The following is a 24797-nucleotide window of genomic DNA, read 5'->3' as shown; positions in this document are numbered from 1 at the left end:
AATTTGTTTTGTTAAGTAAAGATTTGCGTAACAAGTAGGGGAGAGATACAAGTACAACAATGCATGAGCTGTGATTCACCATATTCACATCACCATCTCCACAATGTCGACATCGTACATGCATACATATTTTTTTTTTTTCCATCAAACATTCCATTATATTAGATTAAAGGTTTACAAGCTTCCTTTGAAGAGGAGCCAAATACACCAATAAACTTACACAGGAGGACAAAATAAACTACAAACATCAATCTTAAAACGTACATAAAACAAGCTTTAAAGCTTGACTTAAAACCATAAAGGTGATAAGATACATAAAGAGGACAACAAGTCCTAAAGGTAAAGAGTTGCCACACAAAGTGAGACCACTCATGGTGAAGGATGACCGACCACTGCCACATAGTCAGCCATCTTGATAACCATTGCCACAGACGTTGCAACAGAACGAACGCGGTATTTGGATTACGTGCGTGCACCAAAAGTCCTTGGAAAGGGTGGTCACACGCTGGACAAGACGAGAGTCTTGAAAACCAAAAACCTGAGAGGACACTTGGAGAGGGTGTTGTATTGCATGAAGCTACAATTGCCATTACTATGCCTTCTAAAAGACACAATCTAACTATACAAAAGTCTCTCTTTCTTGAGTATAAGAGGAAAATAAAGTCTCTCTTTCTTGAGTATAAGAGGAAAATGCTTTCCACTAAGGAGGAATTAGGCAACACAGTCCAAAACTGGATTTTGAAGTTGGACCTTAAAGCTAAATTTCTTATAGGGTTAATAAAAGTGCATAACCAAAAATTGGTGGACATCTCAAGTAATATTAATCTGATGGGCAAAAAAGGCTTTAATCTCAAAATATATGCTAGTCCATTTAAAATTAAAAGAATATTGGGTCTGGCCCAGAATGGATTTAACAATTGCAACCCTAATCCATTTGTTTGATGTCCTAGATAGGATGCACAGCAACGACGGCCGGCTAAGGCGAGGTTGGTGGTTGGACACACACGTCGGTGGTGAGCTCTGACGCAATCACCAGTCACTAAAACACCATTTTCAACGCATTGATGGGACAGTGAAGACGACAACAACAAACTGTCGTTGGAAGAAGACGTCACCGGTACCGACGACACCAGATCGGGAAGGCCCAAAAAAGGGGTACCAGAGCAGCCAACATAACAAAGGTCTGTGCCCTCAAGATCGAAGGATCTGTGATTTTGCAGAGGATGGAGCAGACAGATCTCTCCGTCGACCAAGACTTGCGGAGGAAGGAGGGGACATACAGATGACGCGGCGAAAAAGTGATCTCCGGCCACTAGCAATCTGAGCATTGCCTCGTCGAAAAAAGAACCCGCAATAGAGATCGAGATGCGGGTTTGGTCTTTGCAGAAAACAATATAGCAACCAACGGCTAAACTCGATCCACGTCCAAGGGAATCGGAAGAGGCAAAATCTTCTACAGGAGGTCCATGTGAAGAGGCTCGTACATGCATACATATACATTGTGACAATCATATACAGTACATTATTCACACACACAAATCTAAAAATGCATTGTACAAAGCATAGAGAACCCAAAAGTCTGTCTATAAAAATCCCCAACCTCCATGCTGAGTGGGGAACCCATATGACCCATTAAATTAATTTCTCCTTTTTCAACAAAGAAAACATTTCATTTCCACTTTTTGTTTTTGTAATTTACCACATTGTTTTCTTGCAAGGTACAAACGATAGAAAGTAACCCTAAAAATTGAACATAGTGTGTCCTTTAATCACAAAATGAAGAGGAGAAAGATGGTTTAATTAGACAGAACCTCATCTTCATCTTCAAAGCTCAAATTCAAAGTCTGTAACTTAAAGCCAGCTCCTTGTATTGTCTCCACCAAGCTTGACGCCACTCCTGTTGCTTGCACCGTCGTTTGCTTTGAAAGCTTCAAACACACACACACACACACACATTGAACAAAACATTAGCCAGATTCAATACTCTGGTTCAAACATCAAACAGAGAGTTGTTGTTGCTACGAGTTTCATTTAGCTGTAACAGAAACAATAAAGGCCTTAACAAATCCAGCTTTTGTTCTGTCTGATGTTGACCACCAAAATGTAAAACAAAAATGACATACTTGACCAGTCCAGTCCTTCTAAGGCTGTGCCGGGCATAATATCTCTAATCACACATTCAACATCTGTCTTCATCTACATATATCATATGCACAGATATGTGTATGTGTGTGCGTAGGCAACTAGGCATATAAAGACAATGCTGGGATGTAAACATACCTCAACGACGGCAACACCTTCAGAAACTTGGACCTTTAAATTGGAAACTCCATCAATATCCTGAAAGAACAGAACAAGACTGGCTATCGCTTAGTTTGCTTTTACTCACTGTTTTTTGAAAGCTAAAAAGGTACTTGTTAAGGAATTAGATCTAAAGCGTGTTAAGAGTAAAGTGGACACTGAAACTTAAGAGTTTAACAAAAACTACAGAGAATGGGATTGAATCTAAACAAGAAACCAATTAAGAGGGGTTTTATTAATCAACCAAACTGAAAAGAAACAACTGAACTCCAACAAAGTTTCTCTCGTCAAACTCTACACAGAAATGCTAGTTCAAGGGGAGATCTCAAAGCAAAAGCCAAATGATTTACCTGTAAGGCCCTTGTCACATTAGGAATAGCTGCTTCGTTCAAAGTTCCATCAGCCTACAGAATCAAGCAAAAAAAAAAACAACAATAATGATCAGAGTAAATTTGAGGCCACAAATGAAATTGCAACAGAGTAAGGCTCCTAGAATCTTTTAAGACAGAACCAATACCATTTTGCAATGCTCATTTCTAAGAAGGTGACATAACTATGAATCAATCCAACTATATAGGCAATTGTATCTAATACCAATACGTAAATGGAGAATGAGGATGGTACACACACAAAGTCAACAGGCCAATTAATCCAAAAAGAGAGAGAGACTGATGCACCTGAAAAAACATGGTGAGCATGTCTGAAGGAGAGACAGGCACAGAGACAGTCTCTTGCGGTTGCTCCTCTGCGACAGCGACACCTTCTCCTCCTTCTCCAACCGAAGAAATCTTCATTAACCCGAGGCGATTCTGTTTCATAAACCCAGCAGCAAAACTGCGAATTCGACTAACACCGACGATGGGTCTGGTCCGAAAGCTGAGTTTTTTCGACAAAGGAAGAAGATGGGTCGAAGAAAGATTAGGGCTTTTGGTTCTGCAAAACAAGTGAAACGTTGAAGAAGCTGCAATCGACGCCATTTCTCCCAATATTGTTCACTCGATAAGAGAGGATTTGGTGAGTTTTTTTGCTCTTTCGCCTTCTTTTATTCTCTCACACTTTATCCACTCGAAGCAAACCTATAGTAAAAGATTTTGTGTTTTGTCAAAAAAAAAAAAAAAAAAAAAAATTTTGTGTGAGAGAATAAAATCTTATCATTTAAAATTATAAAGTTCCAAACTTATAAGATTTATAACATTTAAAAGACTAATCTAATTTTTGTAAAACTGTCTCTTTCATATATTTTTAAAGAATTTAACAATTAAAAAATATCTCTTGTATAGTAGTACATATTTAAGTATTTTTTTGTTTTTGTAAGTTTCTGCAATGTAATTTTATGCTTAATGTTAAGAAAATATAATTATTTTGGTATTTATATTATTATTATTTATAATTTTACTACTGTTAATATGATATATATGATATGAAAATATAGCTAATTTAATGAAATTAAATGTATTTTATATGTAATTTAATATATTTAAAAGATATTGACCAAAAAAACCATCTAGTTAAGATAAAATACAAAATAAATATTGAAACCAAATTTTATTAAAAATATTAAATTACCTTAAAAATTAATAAAAATATTATATTAATGAAAAATTCAATTGTTGTTTTTACCAATGGTCACACAATATTAAGAAGAAATTTTCAAAATTTTCTACACTAACAATAATAATTTATATATATGGTGAATAAAAAAAAAAAAAAAAAAAAAAAAAAAAAAAGAGAGAAAAAGTGGCGATTGCGATGGTGGCGATTCTAGGGTTTTGATTTCGGATGGTTGTGAGTTATTTGGTCTTGATCTTGGTTCCTTGTTGGTCCTCATTCGGTTTCTATTATGGGTCTTATCTCAGATCGCAAATCTGGGGGTTTGGGTTCATGATTCGATATGTTCAGGGGAAGAATATTTGGAAACTTGGGATTCTCAGGGTGATACGAAAATTGATTTGTCTGATCCGGAAATTTCCATTATGGATTTTGGTGAGCGAGAGCTCAGGTATGAGCGATAAATCAGGTTGGGTTCAGAGGTCTTTGATTCGATCTTATTCCTGGGAAGGGATTTGGCAAGTCGGATTCATATGGGTTATATGGAGCTCTGTCGGTTTGATTTGGGGTTTTTTTTTATGGAAACCATTATATGAAATCTCTGATTGGGGGAAGCTAACAGATCGGTTATATCTCGAGGGACGATTTGATATTATACAAAGGGGAAGACGGATCATGGGATGGTATCTTTGGAATAATTATCATCAATTCTTCATGGAAACCAGAGGGGAAAATCGTGTTTATCGGGATATGATGGGTCTCGAATTGAAAGTGTTGATTTGGAAGGAATGTCAATGGATACTCTCAGTCGGGTATAAAAGCCTTTCATTGGCAAGGAGTTTCTCTCATCACTCAACTCAGTTTTCTTCTGTTACAGAAAGCTTTTGTTTTTGCTCTCTTTTCTTCTGGGCTTTTGGTTCTGTTCCGAGTTTGTTCGAGATGTCTCAGTCCTTGTTGGTGGATAGAAGTCCTGTTATGAGTGTTGCGGTTCCACCTGTGACTAAGAGGAAAGTGAAGATCCCTTTCTTTGACAACACAGCTCTGATTGAGGGTTATTCCAAAACGGTGGTGGGAAGGTGTTTTAACCCGCGACGTCAAGACATGAAGTCTCTCCTACTCATGTTTCCACGCATCTGGCAGCTGGAGGGGAAAGTGGTTGGTGCGGACCTGGGGATGGGCAAGTTCCAGTTTGATTTTGATGCGAAAGCGGACATTGTCAAGGTGTTGAAGATGGCCCCTTTTCACTTCGACCATTGGATGGTCTCAATGGTTCGATGGGTACCAATGGTGGATCCTATGTATCCCTCTGCCTTGACTTTCTGGGTTCGCATCATGGGAGTGCCATTCCAGTTTTGGGCTGAGCCGACTTTCAGGGGGATAGCTGCGGATCTGGGGAATGTAGAGGCTGTCGATATAGATGGTGGTCGAGTTCAGGTCACTATTAATGGTCTCAAACCTTTGAGTTTTGAGACTGAAGTGGAGTTCTTCAATGGAGAGGAAACCACAGTGTCACTTCGATATGAGCGGTTATTCGGGTACTGTCGGCGATGTTGCAGCCTGTGCCATGATGATGATCATTGCCCACTGTTAAAGCCGCCACAGGTCACTACTGCTCCGACTCAACATTGGGATGAGCATGGGGATGAGCCTGAGGATCGTCGGGCAAAAAGCTACAAGGGGGCTGTCATTTCTGAAGGAAGGCAGCGAACTGGGCAAGAGGTTGATTACAAGGGTGGTTACAAGGGTGGTTACAAAGGCAAGTTCACCGGAGAAGGTTCTTAGGCGGAGGGGAAGCGTCCTTTTGATGCGAGGAATACTAAGGGCACAAAGCCTCGGACTGATTTATCAAGAGGGGAACCAGTGGCTAAACAGAGACGTTTCCAGTCTTATGTTCAATACCATGACTACCGTCATTCACGAACGGTTGCCAAGGAGTCCACTGTTAAGAAGCCTCTTGGCTCGTCGGTGGTGATGGAGGAAGGTGAGGTTCCTGATTCTCAGGCGGTGTCTAGTGTTGCTATTCCACCCAAGGTGGTTCGTAAAGCCTTGTTTCAGGAAGAGGAAGCTAGTGCTGTTGCGGTCATGGACAAGGAGGAGCCTAACGCTCCAGAGGAGTTGTCCTTGGCGGATGGTTTGGCTGTCGGAGGGCAAGCTGGGGTTAGCGATGAGTCAGCGGTGATGGAGGAATCTGTGGGTTTCGGATCTGGGGACAATGGCGACGGCTCTGTTACTGTTGTAGCAGAGATGGTTGGCGAGTGTAACCTGGGCAAGGAGGAGATCTTGCCTAATGTTGAGAACGTTGAGAAGGTCATGGTTGGGGAGCAGGATGTTTCTGGTGAACCAGATGAGCTTCTTGAAACAAACTTGCCAGGTGATGCTGTTTCTGAGACAATGGAGGTGGATCAGCAGGGGGCGGATGGAGCTACTTTGCCTAAGCAGCGTAAGGGCAAGGGTGTCGTGGGATTTAAGGGGATGGGCTCAAAGAAATTGAACGTGTATGTTAGGACTCCTCGTAAGCGTCCAGCTTTGAAGGGTACAGGTCCGTTCGGGGTTAGCAACAATCCTAAACCACAGGTGGTGGAGAAGGAGGCAATGGGTGGTACAAAACCACCACTTCCGAAAATTGATATATGAAGATTCTAAGTTGGAATTGCCAGGGATTGGGTAATAAAGCGACTATTGGGTATCTCAGGGATTTATGGGGGAAGCATCGACCCGATTTCTTGTTTCTTTCTGAAACTAGGCAATCTTTTTCTGTTTTAGAACCTTTTCTTGGTCATTTTGGTTATTCTGATTTAAAAACTGTTGAACCTGTTGGTTGTAGTGATGGTCTTGCCCTATTTTATAATAATAAAAATAATAATGTTTCCATTTTATTTGAATCCAACAAACTTATTGATGTGGAGATTGTTTACAAAGGAAAATTAATTTATCTCTCTTTTGTTTATGGTGATCCGGTTCCAAAGAACCGGGATTTGGTTTGGGAGCGGTTAACAAGAATTGGTTTAATTAGAGATTCACCTTGGTTTTTAATTGGGGATTTCAATGAGTTAAAAGGTAACCATGAGAAGCGGGGTGGTAAATTGCGTCTTGCCTCTTCCTTTGTACCTTTCAACACAATGATTCGACATTGTGGTTTACTCGAGTTCCCTGCTCTTGGAGATAGTCTCTCCTGGAGAGGGTGGCGGGATAAAAAACCAATACGATGTCGGTTAGATCGGGCTTTGGCGAATGAGGGGTGGCATGATTTGTTTAAGGACTCCTTTACGGAGTATCTAACAATGATTGCATCGGATCATAAGCCAGTATTAGCTGTTATTGAGGATAAGGTTCGGCAGGGTCGAGGGGGTTTTCGATTTGATAGAAGGTGGCTTGACAAAGAAGGTTTCTTTGATGTGGTTGCTGAGGGTTGGGGTTCTACGACGGGGGATGCACCCAGTGCCACTCTTGTGGATAAAATCACTGATTGTCGTCGGGCTATTTCCCGTTGGAGGAAAGCGCAAGTACCTTATGGGCGGGAGACAATTGAGGATCTAAAAGCCAAATTAGCGGTGGCTCAGGAAAATGATGCTACTTTGGTGGACGAACTTGCAGAACTTACTTGGCGGTTACGAGAGGCGTATAGGGATGAAGAGGTTTACTGGTATCAAAAGAGCAGAAGTCGATGGATGCGGTTTCGTGACCAGAATACCAGTTATTTCCATGCTCAGACAAAGCAGAGACGAGCTCGGAACCGCATTATCGGTGTTCTTGATCAGCAGGATGTTTGGAAGACAGAGGAGAACGATATTCAGAATATTGCGGTTTCTTATTTTCAGGACTTATTTACATCCTCGGACCCATCGGATTTTGAGGAGATGCTAGACGAGGTCCAGCCATCTATCTCTTTAGAGACAAATGAATTTTTAACTAGAGAGGTTGAAAGACCCCGACCCGGACGTCCCAGCGTCCGCGGTCACGGCTTCCCCTCGGCCCTATTTCCGGCCGAATATCCTTTAACCCGTCCACTTAGCTTTGGCTCGCGGCCTTGCCTTTGGACCTTTATACGCAGTGGAATATCATATTAACCTTAACCCATCCCTTGGTGCATAGCCATACAACCAACCAACCCCACAGGCTCGCACAGTTTAGGGATGGGGACTTATAGTCCCTTCGGTTCACAGGGATCGGTTGCGCTATCGGCTTCCCGTACCACTCGTGTCCGAAGCTTACCGGACGTACCGTCCGTTGACCTATCGGTCATATCTTGGTACCCCCGGTCGACTCGTCGGTCTTGGTATCAGAGCCAGGTCCGATCAAACGATCCGACCCCATAATCGAATCGCCAATCCACGGACCAAGCCGATACTTCCGACTGACTCGTTGACCACCCGACCGATCCATCCGACCTACGGCTCGTATCGTCGATCCTTAGATCGCCCAATCCTAGCGATCGAATCACCGGTCGACGCTTGATCGATCCGTCCGTGGACGCAGATCGTCAATGATCATTCGATCGGTCCGACACTATGATCGAACCGTCGGTCATCCTGCGGTCAGTTCGACTCTTCGGACGAAACACCGCTTATCCCACGATCGGCTCGGCCCGATTACCGACCCGTCGCTCGTCTCATCGTACCTTCGATAGAGAGGTAGCGTGCGCATCAGTTCAGACGAGAATACTCGCCGAGCCGCACCCCCTTTTCTACTTAGGCTTTGATGGACGATGGAGGGATGATGGCGTGGTCCTGGAATGAAGGCAACGCCCTCTATTTATAGGGTTCTGGCCGAAGTCTTGGTCCCAAAAGGTACCTGTCCGACGAGACCCTTCGATCGTGTACATTCGCTCGCACACGTTCGGCCGTGCCTGTCCGGCCGTGCCTGTTCGGCCATGACCGATCGTCCGTGTCGGTTCGGTCATGCCTCTTCGCTCATGCCTGTTCGGTCATCACGCCTGTCCGGTCGTGCCTGTTCGGTCACGCCTGTCCAGTCGTGCCTGTTCGGACACGCCTGTCCGGTCGTGCCTATTCGGTCACGACTGTCCGCCCATACCCGTTCGTCGCCGCGTCCCATGACCGAGCTCCCAGCACCCAGCTGACTCGTTCACTGTCCACTACTGTCCAGCTGGTTGAGCTTCCTGGCAGCTGGTCGAGCTAGTGGCAGCTTCCTGGCAGCTGTTCGAGCTGACGTTTAGCTGCCCGATAGCTGTCCGCAGCTGGCCGAGAGCTGTCCGTAACTGAGCTAACTTGTTCATCGAACACGTTCAGCTCGTACAGCTCATATTCTAGCTAGTTGAGCTAGTAGTTTAGCTACTTAGGCTCAGCTAGCGATCAATTTCCTTAAAAAAAATTGCCCCCCTTTAGGAGCGCGGGACGCGGGCGTTACAAGTCTACCCTCCTTAAAATGAATTCGTCCTCGAATTCGGTGGGTTTAGTAATTCCCGACCTTTTGGTCGCTGTTTCCCGTCCTTCTAGTCGATGTTTCCCGACCCTCTGGTCGATGTTTCCCGACCCTCTGGTCGATGTTTCCCAACCCGTCCTTCCCGGACGCGGTCACAATTCCCGACCTTCTGGTCGCTATGCTATGTGTTCGACGTTTTGACCAATCGCTCGATTCACGAGCTCACCTTGGCGAACACATTTCCGTTCCCAAGCATGTTGTCGATCTTATCAGAGATTTCCATTTCGTCCGAACACATAGCATACTTGCATACGTCCCCACAGGATCGCGCATGCTCTGATACCAACTTGAAAGACCCCGACCCGGACGTCCCAGCGTCCGCGGTCACGGCTTCCCCTCGGCCCTATTCCCGGCCAAATATCCTTTAACCCGTCCACTTAGCTTTGGCTCGCGGCCTTGCCTTTGGACCTTTATACGCAGCGGAATATCATATTAACCTTAACCCATCCCTTGGTGCATAGCCATACAACCAACCAACCCCACAGGCTCGCACAGTTTAGGGATGGGGACTTATAGTCCCTTCGGTTCACAGGGATCGGTTGCGCTATCGGCTTCCCGTACCACTCGTGTCCGAAGCTTACCGGACGTACCGTCCGTTGACCTATCGGTCATATCTTGGTACCCCGGTCGACTCGTCGGTCTTGGTATCAGAGCCAGGTCCGATCAAACGATCCGACCCAATAATCGAATCGCCAATCCACGGACCAAGCCGATACTTCCGACTGACTCGTTGACCACCCGACCGATCCATCCGACCTACGGCTCGTATCGTCGATCCTTAGATCGCCCGATCCGACTAGCGATCGAATCACCGGTCGACGCTTGATCGATCCGTCCGTGGACGCATATCGTCAATGACCATTCGATCGGTCCGACACTATGATCGAACCGTCGGTCATCCTGCGGTCAGTTCGACTCTTCGGACGAAACACCGCTTATCCCACGATCGGCTCGGCCCGATTACCGACCCGTCGCTCGTCTCATCGTACCTTCGATAGAGAGGTAGCGTGTGCATCAGTTCAGACGAGAATACTCGCCGAGCCGCACCCCCTTTTCTACTTAGGCTTTGATGGACGATGGAAGGATGATGGCGTGGTCCTGGAATGAAGGCAACGCCCTCTATTTATAGGGTTCTGGCCGAAGTCTTGGTCCCAAAAGGTACCTGTCCGACGAGACCCTTCGATCGTGTACGTTCGCTCGCACACGTTCGGCCGTGCCTGTCCGGCCGTGCCTGTTCGGCCATGACCGATCGTCCGTGTCGGTTCGGTCATGCCTCTTCGCTCATGCCTGTTCGGTCATCACGCCTGTCCGGTCGTGCCTGTTCGGTCACGCCTGTCCGGTCGTGCCTGTTCGGACACGCCTGTCCGGTCGTGCCTGTTCGGTCACGACTGTCCGCCCATACCCGTTCGTCGCCGCGTCCCATGACCGAGCTCCCAGCACCCAGCTGACTCGTTCACTGTCCACTACTGTCCAGCTGGTTGAGCTTCCTGGCAGCTGGTCGAGCTAGTGGCAGCTTCCTGGCAGCTGGTCGAGCTGACGTTTAGCTGCCCGATAGCTGTCCGCAGCTGGCCGAGAGCTGTCCGTAGCTGAGCTAACTTGTTCATCGAACACGTTCAGCTCGTACAGCTCATATTCTAGCTAGTTGAGCTAGTAGTTTAGCTACTTAGGCTCAGCTAGCGATCAATTTCCTTAAAACAAATTGTCCCCCTTTAGGAGCGCGGGACGCGGGCGTTACAGAGGTGTCCAAACAGGAGATTAAACATGCATTGTTTATGATGCACCCGGATAAGGCTCCGGGACCGGATGGAATGACTGCCCTTTTTTACCAGAAAGCATGGGCTACGGTTAAAGCCGATCTAGTACTTTTGGTTAATTCTTTCTTGCGGAATGGGGATTTTGATAAGAGGCTAAATGTGACAAACATATGTCTTATCCCAAAGGTGGATAAGCCGACGCGGATGACGGAGCTCCGGCCAATCAGCCTGTGCAATGTTGGTTATAAAATTATATCTAAGGTTCTATGCCAGCGGCTTCGAACCGTATTACCCTCTCTCGTCTCGGAAACTCAATCGGCGTTTGTAGAGGGTCGTTTAATTTCGGATAACATTTTGATTGCCCAGGAAAAGTTTCATGGTCTACGAACCAACCCTTCTTGCCAGGGGAAGTTCATGGCTATCAAGACGGATATGAGTAAGGCCTATGACCGGGTAGAGTGGTCCTTCGTTGAACATTTACTTAGGCAGTTTGGCTTTTGCGAACAATGGATATCATGGATTATATGCTGTGTGACGTCGGTTCAATACAAGGTTTTGATTAATGGTCAGGCTTATGGTTCGATCATTCCCTGTCGGGGGTTACGTCAGGGGGACCCTCTGTCGCCCTATCTCTTTATTCTTTGTACGGAGGTGCTAATTGCACATTTTCGGAAAGCAGAACGGCTAAACCTTCTTACTGGTATTAAGGTCTCGACTGCTAGCCCCGCCATCTCTCATCTTTTATTTGCGGATGACAGTCTTTTCTTCTGTCGGGCCACAAAGGAGCAATGTGAGGTGGTCTTAGGGATCCTTAGGAAATATGAGCGGGTTTCTGGCCAACAAATTAATTTTCAGAAATCCTCGGTCCAGTTTGGGCACACGGTGGATAATGGTCTTAAGGAGGATTTAAAGGGTGTCCTAGGAATCACAAATTTGGGCGGTATGGGATCTTACTTAGGTATACGGGAAAGTCTGGGTGGAGCTAAGACGAAAATCTTTTCGTTCGTTCAGGACAGGTTGCAATCGCGGGCAAGCGGGTGGCCAGCTAAACTTTTATCGAAAGGCGGCAAGGAAGTGATGATCAAGTCCGTTGCTACGGCTGTTCCCACCTTTGTGATGTCGTGTTTTCGGTTACCTAAGACGGTTACGAGGAAGTTGACTAGTGCAATTTCTAATTTTTGGTGGAGCTCCTCTGGTCAATCCCGAGGGCTACACTGGGTGGCGTGGGATAAACTATGTAGTGGTAAGGATGCAGGGGGTTTGGGTTTCCGGTGTTTGGATGACTTTAATACCGCTCTGCTGGCAAAGCAGCTCTGGCGTTTGATCACCGTACCGGATTCACTTTTTGCACGGGTTTTTAAGGGGCGCTACTACCGCCACTCTGATCCTTTGGATCCAATTAAATCTTATTCGCCATCCTATCGGTGGCGGAGTATAGTTTCAGCTCACTCTCTGGTTAATAAAGGACTCATTAAACGAGTAGGCTCTGGTACTTCCATTTCTGTATGGACTGATCCATGGATCCCTGCTCAATCCCCGTGACCAGCACAGAGCACAGGATTGTCTTATGATCCTCTGCTCCGAGTTTCAAATCTTATTGACAGGAGTACTAATTCCTGGGATATGGCTCAGCTTACGGCTACGTTTGTACCGGAAGATGTTGCTATAATTTCTGCCTTACCAGTGCGAAACTCGGATAAACCGGACTTGCTGGGATGGCATTTTACCAAGTCTGGTAAATATTCAGTTAAATCAGGGTACCATGTTCTTCGTTCAAATACGACGGCCCCGGCTGGGCCGAAGATAGTTGGACCGGACATTGTTCCTCTTCAGGCTTTTGTGTGGAAAATTAGGTGTCCACCAAAACTTCGTCACTTTCTGTGGCAAATTCTTTCGGGTTGTGTAGCGGTTACAGCTAATCTACGAAAACGCGGCATGAGTTGTGATGCCACGTGTGGTCTTTGTGGTTTTCAGGAGGAGACGATTAAACATACCCTATTCGAGTGTCCGCCAGCTAGGCAGGTTTGGGCTTTGTCGCAATTTCCGACAGCCCTGGATGTATTTCCTTCGGAATCCGTTTTCACAAATATGGATTATCTCTTTTGGCGATTTACAGATGTTCCATCACAGGAATTCTTTCCCTGGATTCTGTGGTATATCTGGAAAGCGCGTAATGATAAACTTTTCAGTAATCTGGATTCAAACCCCCTTGCTATCTTGCGACTAGCGGAGGATGAGGCAAAGGCATGGGCTCTGGCACAGACAGAGGATACGGTTTTAGTATCGCATATTTCCACGGTGGCTAACCCGGGTGGACGGGGGGGTTAGGGATTCCTAGGTCCCTCTCGAGTTATACTTGTTTTGTCGATGGTTCTTGGAAAGCTACAGATCGTTATGCGGGTAGAGGATGGTTTTGCACGTCGCCCTGGAGTGATGTCCCTACGATGGGAGCTGCCAACCTTCGCCGTAGTCTCTCGCCTCTTCATGCCGAGGTTGAAGCCCTTATCTGGGCTATGCGTTGCATGATTGGGGCGGATAACCAATCTGTTGTCTTTCTCACCGACTGCTTTGATTTGGTGAAGATAGTGTCTTCGCCTGCTGAGTGGCCAGCCTTTACGCATTATCTGGAGGACATACAGGCCGATAAAGAGGAGTTTGAGTCTTTTTCATTGGTCTACTTCCCTCGATCTCAGAATGGTAAAGCGGATAATCTTGCGCGTCGAGTCCGCACAGTCCCGCACTTAATTACCTATGTAAACAATGTTCCTTCGTATTGGCTTGTTTGAGCCAATCTCGTTTCTTTGTTGTCAAAAAAAAAAGAATAGTTAATTTTCCCTTAGATTTTGTAATTGAACTGTTCTAAACCGCTTGGTTCGTCCAATTGTATTGACTGTTTCCTTTTTTTTTTTTTTTTTTTTTTTCTTTTTTCCCTTTTTCCAGCAGTTTTGTTTCCTTTTTTACACGACAACTGACTGTATATATATTGGGAGAATTAGAGCTATGACACAATCTAGTTTGGTTGAGTCTGGATCGCCTCTCACAAAAACCCCTAACGCAAGAAAGGAAATTGATCCCTCCGGGTAACGTAATCAAATCAATGAAGGGAAGAAGTGCGATTCAGGGATTGGAATTGAAGAAGAAGAGGAAGAATGAGACGGAGGTGTGTGGGTTATGGTGGGTGCCAGATGATGTGTTTGTGGAGTGCCTGACTCAGTTGTCGAGATTGGACCTCGTGGCCTTAGCGATGGTCTCCAAGAGGCACCGGGGTGTCGGAGTGGCCCATGGACTCAGGAAGTTGAGGTCTCGGAGGGGATGCCTGGACCAATATATGTACGTATATATGCACATGTATCCAGATCCAAGCCCACGGTGGTTCGTCCTCCACCCCGTGCAACGTCGGCTGAAACGGCTCAATCTGAACCACTCGTATCCGGCCCCGGTAGCAGGATCCTGTTTCGTGAAGGATTATTGGGGGGTCTATGTTATCGGTGGACTCGTGAACGGCAAACCCACATCGGAAGTCACGTTTTTTGATTGTACCGATCACACAGTGTGCCGCCTTACGCCCATGAAGATGGCTCGAAGCGGAGCATCGGCAAGCTTGATAGACGGCAAGAAGATATACGTGTTTGGAGGGTGCTGGGACGCTGCTGATTCCTCCAACTGGGCAGAGGTGTATGATGTCGAAACCGGAATTTGGGAGTTCCTGTCTGTGGTTACGCCCAAGATGCCCCTCAAAATCCAACAAAGCTTTGTGATGGACGACCAGAAGCATGTTCAGGCGGTGGATGAGGATGGTCAAATCTTTAATTTCTCAAGCACTGAATGTAAGTTTGAGGCAGCAGAGGACGGAAGAACGGAGTCTAACCCAAGCAATTGGCTTTTCGCTGATCAAGCATTGTTCTGCCCTGCTACCGGCGGGAGAATACTGTGGCGTTTTCCATTTGAGTCGGATTGGAAGGAAGTCAAGGGTTTGGAACAGCTGCAGCAGCAACACTCTGGTTTTCATGTCATCAAACTCTCCATCTCTGGTGTCAGGCTGGCCATCTTCTGGGAAGCCCGGCCTCAAGGTCCCGATGGTCGTCAGATTTTGGAGCTTTGGTATGCCGAGCTTTCCATTGCCACACGAGGCACACAAGGTGTATTCGAGCTTTCCGTGGCCAACATTGAGTGGTCCGCTGCTGTCCTCTCCTTAGACTCATCAGCATCTGGACCCCCCCTTAACTTGTTATTTGCTGATTCTTTCTATCTCTGAATATTGTTTTTCTCATTCCTTGTTTCTCCCTTCTTTTTCTCTGTAATTTATTTAGTTTATAGCAGCAATTCAGTCAGAAAAGCTTGTGCTCTCTCTCTCAGGGAATCAAGTGTAGTTTTCGCTAGCTTTGAAGATAAACATAGAACAAAAGAATCCTCGCATCATCTCTATACTATATATAACCACAATAGTCTTTTTCTTTCTTTCTTTCTTTCTCCACTTCTCCACCCACCAAGACAAGAGGTAGATGAAAACAATTGTAGTAGCATGCATCGTTACAAAATAACACTAAAATAGACACAGAGAGCTCAATCGATATAACTACCACGATTATATTAAGTCGATCAAAGAAAACAGTTAAGAAGTGAGAGAATCTTAGGCTGATTGAAAACTGGCTTTTCACTGCTTTTGGGTTTTCTTCTACTAGTTTTTAGTTTGTTATTATACGATCGATACTTTCACTACACTTTGACAGTCGACCCTGCTAGTTTTCATTCCCTAAAACCTTGATCAACACATCAAAAAAACTTAACAGGCTTGTGTTATTCATATATCAAGCACAAAGCCAGACCTTCTTCTTGCTCTCAGCTGCTTCAGCTTCCTCGGGCTCGGCTCATAACACCAGCGTATAATACGTTTGGTTTTGAGGATCTTCATTTCCCAACACCTGGCAACCGAAGAACTTCGTTTCTGGCTGCTGCTTTAAGCCTTTTGATGGTTTCCGCATAATCCTTCTTGCTTCATTGTCCACTAACGGTGACCCGTGTGGCGGTGGAATGCTGCTTGTAAGAAAACACACAACAAATATGTAAATTAGCTGAGAAAACTAAACCAAAAAAAAAATGGAAGTAAAAGAAGATATAGGCAAGGGCTATGAATGTGTTACCTTCCGACCGAGTACTTTTCAGTTGGCAAGATCATGCGAGCATTCACGCAGTCATAGATCCACTGTGGGTTGCACATATTCCCTTGAAAGATACTGATGGCCCGCACTTGGCTTATCGATGATCTACAGATGTACAATGCATGTTATTGAAAACTATCTACATATCTACACTTTAGGATACAACGGCAATATTAAACATCCAGCAAAATGGCTTACTTGATGTGTAATATTCTCATCATCTTCCTTGATCGGAGGAGCACCTCCTCCTTCCCAAGACACCATCCTACCAAAAGCAGGAAGCACAAAAAGCAGGGACTCTCTTGGAACCTACGCAAAAAACAACATATAAGAGGAGCAACTCAAGCACACAGATCTTCCAAATATATCTTACACAGTAGTTTTAGGTCCCCTCAACACTAAGCACTTATACGAACCACTTCTTTTTTTTTAAGTGCCTTTACTTTATGATTTTTCGTCAAGTAATAGTCTTTGAACATTATCGAGATGTTAGAGATTCATGTTATAGAAAGACTACTACTATTATACTTGGTCAATTACTGATAAAATTTAGTAGCAAATGAGTATGTTTTGTCCCTTCCCGTTTTAAATTTGCCAATGATTTACTATTTTACAAGAAAATTCAGAGATAAAAAGTGGCTCACAAGGAGTGAATCAGAAAGATACCTCACGGCTCAAGAAAAACTTCAGATCCTTGAACAGTGACTTGCACACTCTTGTTTCTTCATCCTCTTTATTGTTATCTGACAACTAGATGCATCAGTGCTCCAGGCTCACTCGAAGGCAGCTGGTGCTGAAGTTGTGCAAGTCTCAGTTCAGCTTCTTCACGGTTGTTTGACTGCGAGCTAGATGAGGCATCAACTTTAGGTTCCACCGCTATGCCCCCTTAACTTGTTATTTGCTGATTCTTTCTATCTCTGAATATTTCTCCATCCTTGTTTATTTTTTGTAATTTATTTAGTTTATAGCAATTCAGTCTGAAAGCTTGTGCTCTCTCAGGGAATCAAGTGTAATTTTCGCTAGCTTTGAGGATAATATAGAACAAAACTAACATCATCTCTAACTACAATAGTTTTTTTTCTCCACTTTTATATGTTATATCTTTTTGGTTAGCTAGCTAGTCTAAAGAGATTATTTGTTTCCAATTAGACTGAAAAAGATTTAGGATGATAGTCACTCTTTTCCATATACTGTATGTGCTGAGTGCTCGTATAATGTTTCGTTTGAAGTGTTGAATTTTCCTTTTAGCTTATGATAACACAAATCACAATTAGTAAGATACTCAAAACTGTTTAATTAATTCCTATACTATTTGTTGTCCTTGGAAAAAAGTAAAAAAAGGATAATGACAAATCCTTTTGTCCAAAAAAAAAAAAGGACAAATCCTTTTCCTTTTCGTAATTTTCCCATATGTAAAACTAAAAGGAATTTACAAATCATCTGAATATTGAAAAGGAAATTAATTTCTTATAAATACAAGAAGTAATTTGTTGAATAGTATCGATAAGATTGGATATGATGATCCCACCAAGAAAAAAAAGATTGGATATGATGATGACGAAGACGTATTCCGGAAGGTATTTCGAAATACTGGAGAAACGGAAGAATCTACCAGTGTGGGTTCACAAAGACGAGTTTCTCAAAACTTTGAAAGAGAATCAGATAGTGTTATTGGTTGGTGAGACCGGAAGTGGTAAAACAACGCAGATCCCTCAGTTTGTTTTAGAGGCGGTGCTCAATGAAAACCCTAGCTCTGGTCCTAAGGGGAAGAAGTGGTTGGTTGGATGCACGCAACCTCGTAGAGTTGCAGCGATGTCTGTTTCCCGTCGTGTAGCCGAAGAGATGGATGTAGAGATCGGGGACGAAGTCGGTTACACGGTCCGTTTCGAGGATTGCAGCAGCTCCAAAACAGTGCTCAAGTACCTAACCGATGGTATGCTTCTAAGAGAAGCAATGGCGGATCCGCTCTTAGGGAGATACAAAGTGATTGTTCTCGATGAGGCGCATGAGAGAACTTTAGCCACGGATTTGCTTTTTGGTCTTCTTAAACAAACATTGGTTAGTCGACCTGATCTTAAGCTGGTTGTAATGAGTGCAACCCTAGAAGCCGACAAGTTCCAGAATTATTTTACTGGTGTGCCTCTTATCAAAGTCCCTGGTAGGCTTTATCCAGTGGAGATCTTGTATACTCGAGAACCCCAGAGAGACTATCTCGAGGCTGCTATAAACACTGTTATCCAGATTCACGAGTCTGAGCCACCTGGTGATGTTCTTGTTTTCTTAACCGGGGAAGAAGAGATTGAAGATACTTGCAGAAGAATCGCCAGTAAACTTGGTGATCAAGTCAACGTTATGCCATTGTATTCCACTCTTTCGCCTGCTATGCAACAGAAGATATTCGATCCGACAACTGATGCAGTGAGAAAGATTGTTGTCTCCACCAACATTGCAGAGACTTCTTTAACCATTGATGGGATTGTATACGTGGTTGATCCTGGTTTCTCCAAACAGAAGCTCTACCACCCAAACACTCGTGTGGAGTCCTTGTTGGTGTCTCCAATATCACAGGCAAGTGCTGACCAGAGAGCAGGTCGTGCTGGTAGAACACAACCTGGAAAGTGTTTTAGGCTTTACACAGAAAAAAGTTTTAAAGAATTGGAGAAGCAGACGTATGCTGAGATATTGAGATCAAACCTTGCAAATACAGTTCTGACCTTGAAAAGACTGGGTGTTGAAAACTTGCTGCACTTTGATCTTATAGATCCCCCTGCTCCTGATACCCTCGCTCGGGCCTTGGACGATTTGTATCATTTAGGAGCACTGGACGATGAATGTAACTTGACAAAGACAGGCGAGATGATGAGTGAGTTTCCATTAGACCCACAGATGGCAAAGATGATCATAGTAAGTCCTCGATTCAACTGCTCAAACGAGATTCTTTCGGTTTCTGCGATGCTTTCAGTACCCAATTGTTTTATCAGGCCAAGAGGAGAAGGTCAAAAAGCAGCAGATAAAGCTAAGTCTATGTTTTCACACATTGACGGAGATCACCTTACGCTCTTGAATGTGTTCCATGCTTTCTTGCAACACAACCAAAACCAAGATTGGTGCTATGAAAACTTCATCAACTACAGAGCAATGAAATCTGCAGTTAATGTAAGAGAACAGCTGGTCCGGATCATGTCGAGGTTTCAGATTAAGTTGTGCAGCCCTGATTTCAACAGCCGGGACTACTACGTTAACATAAGAAAGGCCTTGCTTGCCGGTTATTTCATGCAAGTAGCTCACCTAGAACGCACTGGGAATTACTTGACTTTCAGAGATAAGGACGACCAAGTGGTTCACTTGCATCCTTCCAATTGCTTGGAGTACAAACCAGAGTGGGTGGTTTACAACGAGTATGTTCTCACTAGCCGAAATTTCATCCGAACTGTTACATATATTCAAGGTGAATGGCTAGTAGATATCGCACCGGATTACTATAAGCCTGCCAACTTCCCCAACTCCGAGGCCAAACGAGTCCTTCAAAGGCACTGTAAGAAGAGAAGACTGTCAGAAGAAAGGAGTTGTAAAATCTTTTGAATTTATTAATTTTGTGTTTTAGTTATATTAATTTTGTAGTTTGCCACATTGTTTTCTTGTAATTTGCCAGCTCCTCGTATAGCATCTAGTTTATATGCAAGCTAAATCTGTCTGCAACTTGAAATGGCAATAATTAAGGTCAACATAACATTACTGAAGATTTTTTTATTGAACAAGTATGAACCGGGCAAGCTTAGTTCCAACACCAATGCGATGCCTCCAACTGCTACAAAACTCAGAGCTCAACTTTCAGATCAAGAGACCTTAATTAACTGAATAAGATTCTAATATCAAATTCTTGCTTCACGGTAATATGTTTCGAATCACTAAGATATGACCACTTATTCTGCAAGCATAAGGTTCCAAATAGTCAATTTCATACACAAAATCTGCAACAATGTAATGTACCTGAAAAAAAAACATGCTGAATGATTCTGCAAGCATAATGACCATCAATTTTAGTAAGTAATAAGATCCATTAAGGCTATACAGTCACTTTAAATTATTCCGCGTCTAATGGCTTTGAAGGATGGGCCACATTCACAAATCAAAGGTCTACCAGCTATATGAAAAAAATGCATAGCTTTGAGTAAGGTTCCTCAAATTAACCGCAGTGAAAAAATAACATTAAATGGCACACACAAACTCTAGGAAATCAGCAGAGGGTAAAGTGAAATAGCAAACCATTGTGGGAATCTGAGCTTTTGGATAAGGTTCCTAATAGTCAATTACATAAACTAATTCTGCAACAATGTAATGTACCTGACGAAAAAAACATGGTTAGCATGTCTGAAGTAGAGACAGGCCACAAAGACAGTCTCTTGCTGTTCCTGTTACAATTCCTCTGCAATTGGCAACACCTTCTCCAAATTCTTGCTTGATTGATTACTCAAATTATAAATATATGTTCGGATGTTCCCCTCATCATACTTTTCTCAAAACAAAATATAATGATCAAATAAATAATTTCATTTAAAGTGAAAGAATTACAAAAAAGTAAACAAAGAAAACAAATGAAAGGTGTTGTAAAACAAAAAAAAAAAAAATATTTCTTTGCAAAGAGAAAAAAAAAATTCCAATCTCATATATTCTTCTAAAACGACTCTCTCTCTCCCCTTTTCATCAGTGCGGCCCACGTTAGACGCCAGCCTAATTTAGAAACAGAGCAGCGCGTGACATTGTCACTTAAACAGAGACGGCGCGTGGCTATCATTGTCGAAATCAATGGAGCATTTAGTGGAAACCGGCAAAGACGGAGAGGTGAACCTCGTGGAGTAATCACGGTAAGGAAACTCATCTTCGAAATGACCCGTCTGTTTCCCGTCGTCAAAATTCAACGAATAACTCCACGAATCATAGCTGAAACTAACATGTTCCGGCCGGTTACAACCTCCGCCGTCGACGCCGCCACCACCACCACCACCACAGCAGTGGCTACGTCCGAAGCGTCGGATAAAAGTCTTCCATTTGGGACCAGCCAAAAGCTCAGACCATTCCCTCATCTTCATCCACCCGGAGACCCACCACCTCTCATCAGGCTCCAGTTTATCGACGGTTCTGATCCGTTGCCACCACACGGATCCGTTAGGAGGACCAGACGGCTGAGATGATCCGAGACAAGGGAGGAGGAAACAACAACCTCGTTTCGCGAACATGGCTTCGTGCATTTCATCCGTCGCGTCCATTTCAGTCTCAGAGATGGGATAAGATTGAATCCCCATTATTAAGATCCGAGAAGATTAAGAGAGAGGGGAAGAGAGAATCAATACAGAGATTGGATTTTGAAATCCTCCTTCCTCTCTGTTTCTCTGCAAACCCTAACCCTAATTTTCTCTCTCTCTCTCTCTTTCTCTCTTTTGCAAGAAATCTCCTTCTTTTTTTTTTTTTTCTCTTTCTCTCTATTACTCTCTGTATAATGCGTTTCTTTAGGGGAGAGGAACGGAAAAAAATAAATGGCAAACTAAAAAAGACAAGAGCTGTAATTGCGTAACTTCCAAACCGGTTTTGAGGAATCTTCTCTTCGGTTTTGTAATATTAACCGGAACTGAACTTTTTAATGTTGAGAAATTGAGATGGTCGGTGCTATAAACCGTTTTCCCCGGTGACTTTTTAAACGGTCGAATATGTTACTGACGTGGCGGAATGTGAATGGATGTTTTTTTTATTAACAGATTCATTGAAAGATTCTTTGCAAAATCCAAGCCGGCCAATTTTTTTATATAATTAAAGTTATTCGATCGACCATTGATACGGTTCCCTATAATATTAGGGAACATCAAAGCTCAATTAAATTATGATTAAGCATACTGTTTGATTAAAACTTAAAAGTATCTTTCATATATACTACAACTACATTAACGTAGGACTAGTAAAACATAAGCAATATATATATTACACACACTCTGATCTAAGTGAATAATGAAAATTTTGACTTTGCACACACTCTGATCAGTAAACTTGAGAAGAGTATCCCATATAATTAATTCTAGGACGTAGATTTCGCTGATCGCTCACGGCTTCGTTGAAATCAACGGCCTTGATCACCATTGCTTCTCGGCGACCGTCCTGCTCCTGAACAGCCCCAAATACGATCTCGTTCTTCTCTCGGTTGTCTTCGAACGACGCCGCATCGTTCGCGTTTCGTTTCTGTTGGTTTTGGTATTGGTCATAGTCTTGGTAATAAGACCGGTTTTGGTTTGTTGATTGTGCTCTAAGGTATGGTTTATCCGGATTCGTACCTGATCGTGGTTCTAAAGCCGGTGGTCCATCTTCTTCTGGTATAGCAAAGCTCTCTTGTACCGGCCACTGATTCTGTTCTTGCTGATGGTGGTACTGATGAAAGTTTGGTGGGATTACATTTCTAGAACCGGACATCATCTCGGAAACCGAAGAACCGGTTTTCACCACTAGCTTTCCAAGCGAACCGAGAAATCCTTCTTCTTTTTCCGGTTCGTGTTGAGGTGGGATTAAAGGTTGTCGAACCGGTCTTGGATAACGTTGATATGGAGCCATTGTCATGTTCTGTTTTGCTACATACTTTTTACTATCCTGAAATTTGAAAAACATAGCAATGAGGCTTATTGGTTTTTCTACATCGGTTCAGAATTCAAACCAAACCAAATCAAACCGATTCACTCACATGGCGAGACCAAGAGAACAACGATCGTACTCTACGTACTAATAATGCTAACATATATCCAAAGAACATAGCAGCTACGAGCAAAGCGGTTCCTGCAAAGATATAAACCTAACGTATTCAAGCAAAGCATCGCTTCAATAAAAGATTGTTTTGTCAGAAGGTTACCAAGATGGAGACTATCATCAGTGTCGGGTTCTTGATGAGAGCAGTCGTGATCGTGAAGTTGAATCTCTCTAATCATTTGATTTCCTCGATCAATGACTAGAAGAGAGCAGCTTGAAGAGACGTAGATCAAATCAAAGTCATCAGAGAATCTCATCGACTCTTCTTTAGATCCACCGCTCCATCTTCCTCCGGCGGCGATGGTTGAGACTCCTGAATATAAATAAAGCCAAAAACGTTTTGAAATTGCGTTTTTCAAAGCGTAAACGCATGCAAACGAATTGTAGTAGTTACCGTCGTCGCTGATCTTGCGTATGACCATATTGTTAGTATCTGCGACGTAGATGTTTCCACTGTCGTCGATAGCTAATCCTCGAGGACGATTCATTTTCGCTTCTTTGAGCTTTCCATCGACGTGTCCTGTGTAGCCTTCTTGTGAACCAGAGACTAGCTTTGGTTTACCATCTTCAAAAAGATTTAAAACTCAGAATCAGGTTGTGAGATCAGCTTTAAAGGACTGTAAGTAACAACGTGAGAATCTGAATCTATCTAATTTGAAATATCATAGAATCTATTTAAAAGCAAAAGTTTGGTGATTTAAACCGACAAAAGTTTGTTAACTTGACTAAGAAGAAACAACAAAAAGAATAAACCTGAGAAACAGAGAACAAAACAGAACATGAATAAAAAAGCTAATGAGTAATTGAGTCGTGTTGTGGACTAAAGTCCAAAAGATTAAAGTAATCTATAAAAGGTTTTGGTTGTCAAAGAAAGAAACTTTGGAATCTAAAATGAGGAAGCTCACCTTTTTTTAGTGAACTAAAAATAAAAAGCGAAAGCAAACGAATCCCCATCTTGAAGCAAAGCATAATACATATATGATTCAACATATTTGGTGGGTCATATTTAGGGGCTAGGCAATACATATATAATATTCAAGAAAAAAAAATGAAATTATTAGTGTATAATTGTATATGTGTTCGGAGAAACCGATTCTTCCCTATTTCAAGAAGAGAAGAACATGAACTTACATCTAGAAAGAGGCATGGCTATTTTGTGGATGTTACTGTTCTCAGAATCCAAGACAATAAGCTCCCCACCATTTGGAGAAACTTCAATTGCATATGGCTCAATCCCAAGCTTACTTCCATCAAACACTGTCTCTATGTTATATCCACTTTCATATTTCACCATCGAACGACTAGAAACACCTGTCACATTATCTCATTTTGTTTTACTTCAACTGAAACTTTGACATCAAGATCATAATTAATAAAACGCTATGATGTGGGACGTCAGTTTAAATTCATTACCAGATTTTGTGGTGGTCGTTGTGGTTGTTGATGTTTGAAGAGACCATAACCATTTCCAGAGCATTGATGCTACATTTGTCACAAGTCCACTTACAATCTCTGTTCCCAAAGCAGAGGAAAACAAGAACATATTCAGACATATATCCCAACAAAAATAAAAATAAAAAAAACATGTCATCTCAAAAAGATGATTGTATATTAAAAAAAATCAAATTAGGGTAATTAAGAACTCACTAACAGGAGGAGGTTTAGCTGAAACTGAGGATAACCCACAAAAGAAAAACATGAAAATTAGAGACAAAACCAACGAATTTGCATTTTTCCTCATCTTTTTTTATCACTAAGGAAAACAGAGCAAGAGCTGCTCACAAGTTTAAAGAGTAGATGTACATAAATATGC

At 43.2% G+C, this 24797-nt stretch overlaps 6 protein-coding genes and 2 pseudogenes across 7 annotated transcripts; 4 read left to right on the top strand and 4 right to left on the bottom strand.

The window, feature by feature from the left end:
* Positions 1-1648: 1648 nt before the first annotated feature.
* LOC104769728 (uncharacterized) lies at positions 1649-3475 on the bottom strand. Its single transcript, XM_010494007.3, has 4 exons — positions 2979-3475; positions 2652-2705; positions 2281-2340; positions 1649-1928 (listed from the first exon to the last, which is right to left on the bottom strand). Exons 1-4 carry the CDS (start codon positions 3276-3278, stop codon positions 1797-1799), a joined length of 546 nt encoding a protein of 181 aa, XP_010492309.1. The 5' UTR covers positions 3279-3475; the 3' UTR covers positions 1649-1796.
* A 3004-nt stretch (positions 3476-6479) lies between these two features.
* On the top strand, positions 6480-7916 carry LOC147918510 (uncharacterized). The gene has a single exon (XM_087503554.1). The coding sequence runs from the start codon at positions 6480-6482 to the stop codon at positions 7914-7916; it is 1437 nt and encodes a 478-aa protein (XP_087359680.1).
* A 4749-nt stretch (positions 7917-12665) lies between these two features.
* Positions 12666-13828, top strand: LOC147918509 (uncharacterized). The gene is made up of 2 exons (XM_087503553.1): positions 12666-13365; positions 13431-13828. Exons 1-2 carry the CDS (start codon positions 12666-12668, stop codon positions 13826-13828), a joined length of 1098 nt encoding a protein of 365 aa, XP_087359679.1.
* Positions 13829-14109: 281 nt separating this feature from the next.
* Positions 14110-15382, top strand: LOC147918508 (F-box/kelch-repeat protein SKIP6-like). Its single transcript, XM_087504964.1, has one exon. The coding sequence runs from the start codon at positions 14140-14142 to the stop codon at positions 15295-15297; it is 1158 nt and encodes a 385-aa protein (XP_087361090.1). The 5' UTR covers positions 14110-14139; the 3' UTR covers positions 15298-15382.
* A 528-nt stretch (positions 15383-15910) lies between these two features.
* On the bottom strand, positions 15911-17258 carry LOC147918507 (pescadillo homolog; annotated as a pseudogene).
* Positions 17259-17749: 491 nt separating this feature from the next.
* On the top strand, positions 17750-19783 carry LOC104772261 (putative pre-mRNA-splicing factor ATP-dependent RNA helicase DEAH2 pseudogene; annotated as a pseudogene).
* A 951-nt stretch (positions 19784-20734) lies between these two features.
* On the bottom strand, positions 20735-21751 carry LOC104769725 (uncharacterized). The gene has a single exon (XM_010494004.2). It carries the CDS (start codon positions 21502-21504, stop codon positions 20965-20967), a length of 540 nt encoding a protein of 179 aa, XP_010492306.1. The 5' UTR covers positions 21505-21751; the 3' UTR covers positions 20735-20964.
* A 323-nt stretch (positions 21752-22074) lies between these two features.
* LOC104769726 (uncharacterized) lies at positions 22075-24794 on the bottom strand. 2 transcript variants are annotated; one of them, XM_087504963.1, is made up of 8 exons: positions 24632-24788; positions 24398-24496; positions 24116-24295; positions 23379-23549; positions 23088-23297; positions 22923-23014; positions 22522-22831; positions 22075-22429 (listed from the first exon to the last, which is right to left on the bottom strand). In XM_087504963.1, exons 1-8 carry the CDS (start codon positions 24723-24725, stop codon positions 22311-22313), a joined length of 1275 nt encoding a protein of 424 aa, XP_087361089.1. In that variant the 5' UTR covers positions 24726-24788; the 3' UTR covers positions 22075-22310. The 2 variants fall into 2 exon arrangements, with proteins under 2 accessions (XP_087361089.1, XP_019097950.2); XM_019242405.2 differs by having other exon boundaries at positions 22075-22831; positions 24632-24794.
* Positions 24795-24797: the final 3 nt, after the last annotated feature.

The sequence above is a fragment of the Camelina sativa genome, chromosome 20 (genome assembly GCF_030686135.1).
Source record: "Camelina sativa cultivar CO46 ecotype springtype chromosome 20, ASM3068613v1".
In the NCBI taxonomy this organism is placed as follows: Eukaryota; Viridiplantae; Streptophyta; class Magnoliopsida; order Brassicales; family Brassicaceae; genus Camelina; species Camelina sativa.
Note: the sequence above shows the minus strand (reverse complement) of the source record. Positions and strands in the feature narration are given on the sequence as shown.

What these genes read in the sequence shown, in the direction of transcription:
- LOC104769728 (XM_010494007.3), bottom strand. Translation starts at nt 3,278, where the DNA reads ATGGCGTCGATTGCAGCTTCTTCAACGTTTCACTTGTTTTGCAGAACC. An exon ending in TGCTCACCATGTTTTTTCAG is followed by an intron (nt 2,706 to 2,978) that starts GTGCATCAGTCT and finishes TTGATTCTGTAG; the next exon opens with GCTGATGGAACTTTGAACGA. An exon ending in AAGGTGTTGCCGTCGTTGAG is followed by an intron (nt 1,929 to 2,280) that starts GTATGTTTACAT and finishes GTGTGTTTGAAG; the next exon opens with CTTTCAAAGCAAACGACGGT.
- LOC147918510 (XM_087503554.1), top strand. Translation starts at nt 6,480, where the DNA reads ATGAAGATTCTAAGTTGGAATTGCCAGGGATTGGGTAATAAAGCGACT.
- LOC147918508 (XM_087504964.1), top strand. Translation starts at nt 14,140, where the DNA reads ATGAAGGGAAGAAGTGCGATTCAGGGATTGGAATTGAAGAAGAAGAGG.
- LOC104769726 (XM_019242405.2), bottom strand. Translation starts at nt 24,725, where the DNA reads ATGAGGAAAAATGCAAATTCGTTGGTTTTGTCTCTAATTTTCATGTTT. An exon ending in AACGACCACCACAAAATCTG is followed by an intron (nt 24,296 to 24,397) that starts GTAATGAATTTA and finishes ATAATGTGACAG; the next exon opens with GTGTTTCTAGTCGTTCGATG. An exon ending in AGCCATGCCTCTTTCTAGAT is followed by an intron (nt 23,550 to 24,115) that starts GTAAGTTCATGT and finishes ATCTTTTTGAAG; the next exon opens with ATGGTAAACCAAAGCTAGTC.
- LOC147918509 (XM_087503553.1), top strand. Translation starts at nt 12,666, where the DNA reads ATGGCTCAGCTTACGGCTACGTTTGTACCGGAAGATGTTGCTATAATT. An exon ending in TAACCCGGGTGGACGGGGGG is followed by an intron (nt 13,366 to 13,430) that starts GTTAGGGATTCC and finishes GGAAAGCTACAG; the next exon opens with ATCGTTATGCGGGTAGAGGA.
- LOC104769725 (XM_010494004.2), bottom strand. Translation starts at nt 21,504, where the DNA reads ATGGGGATTCAATCTTATCCCATCTCTGAGACTGAAATGGACGCGACG.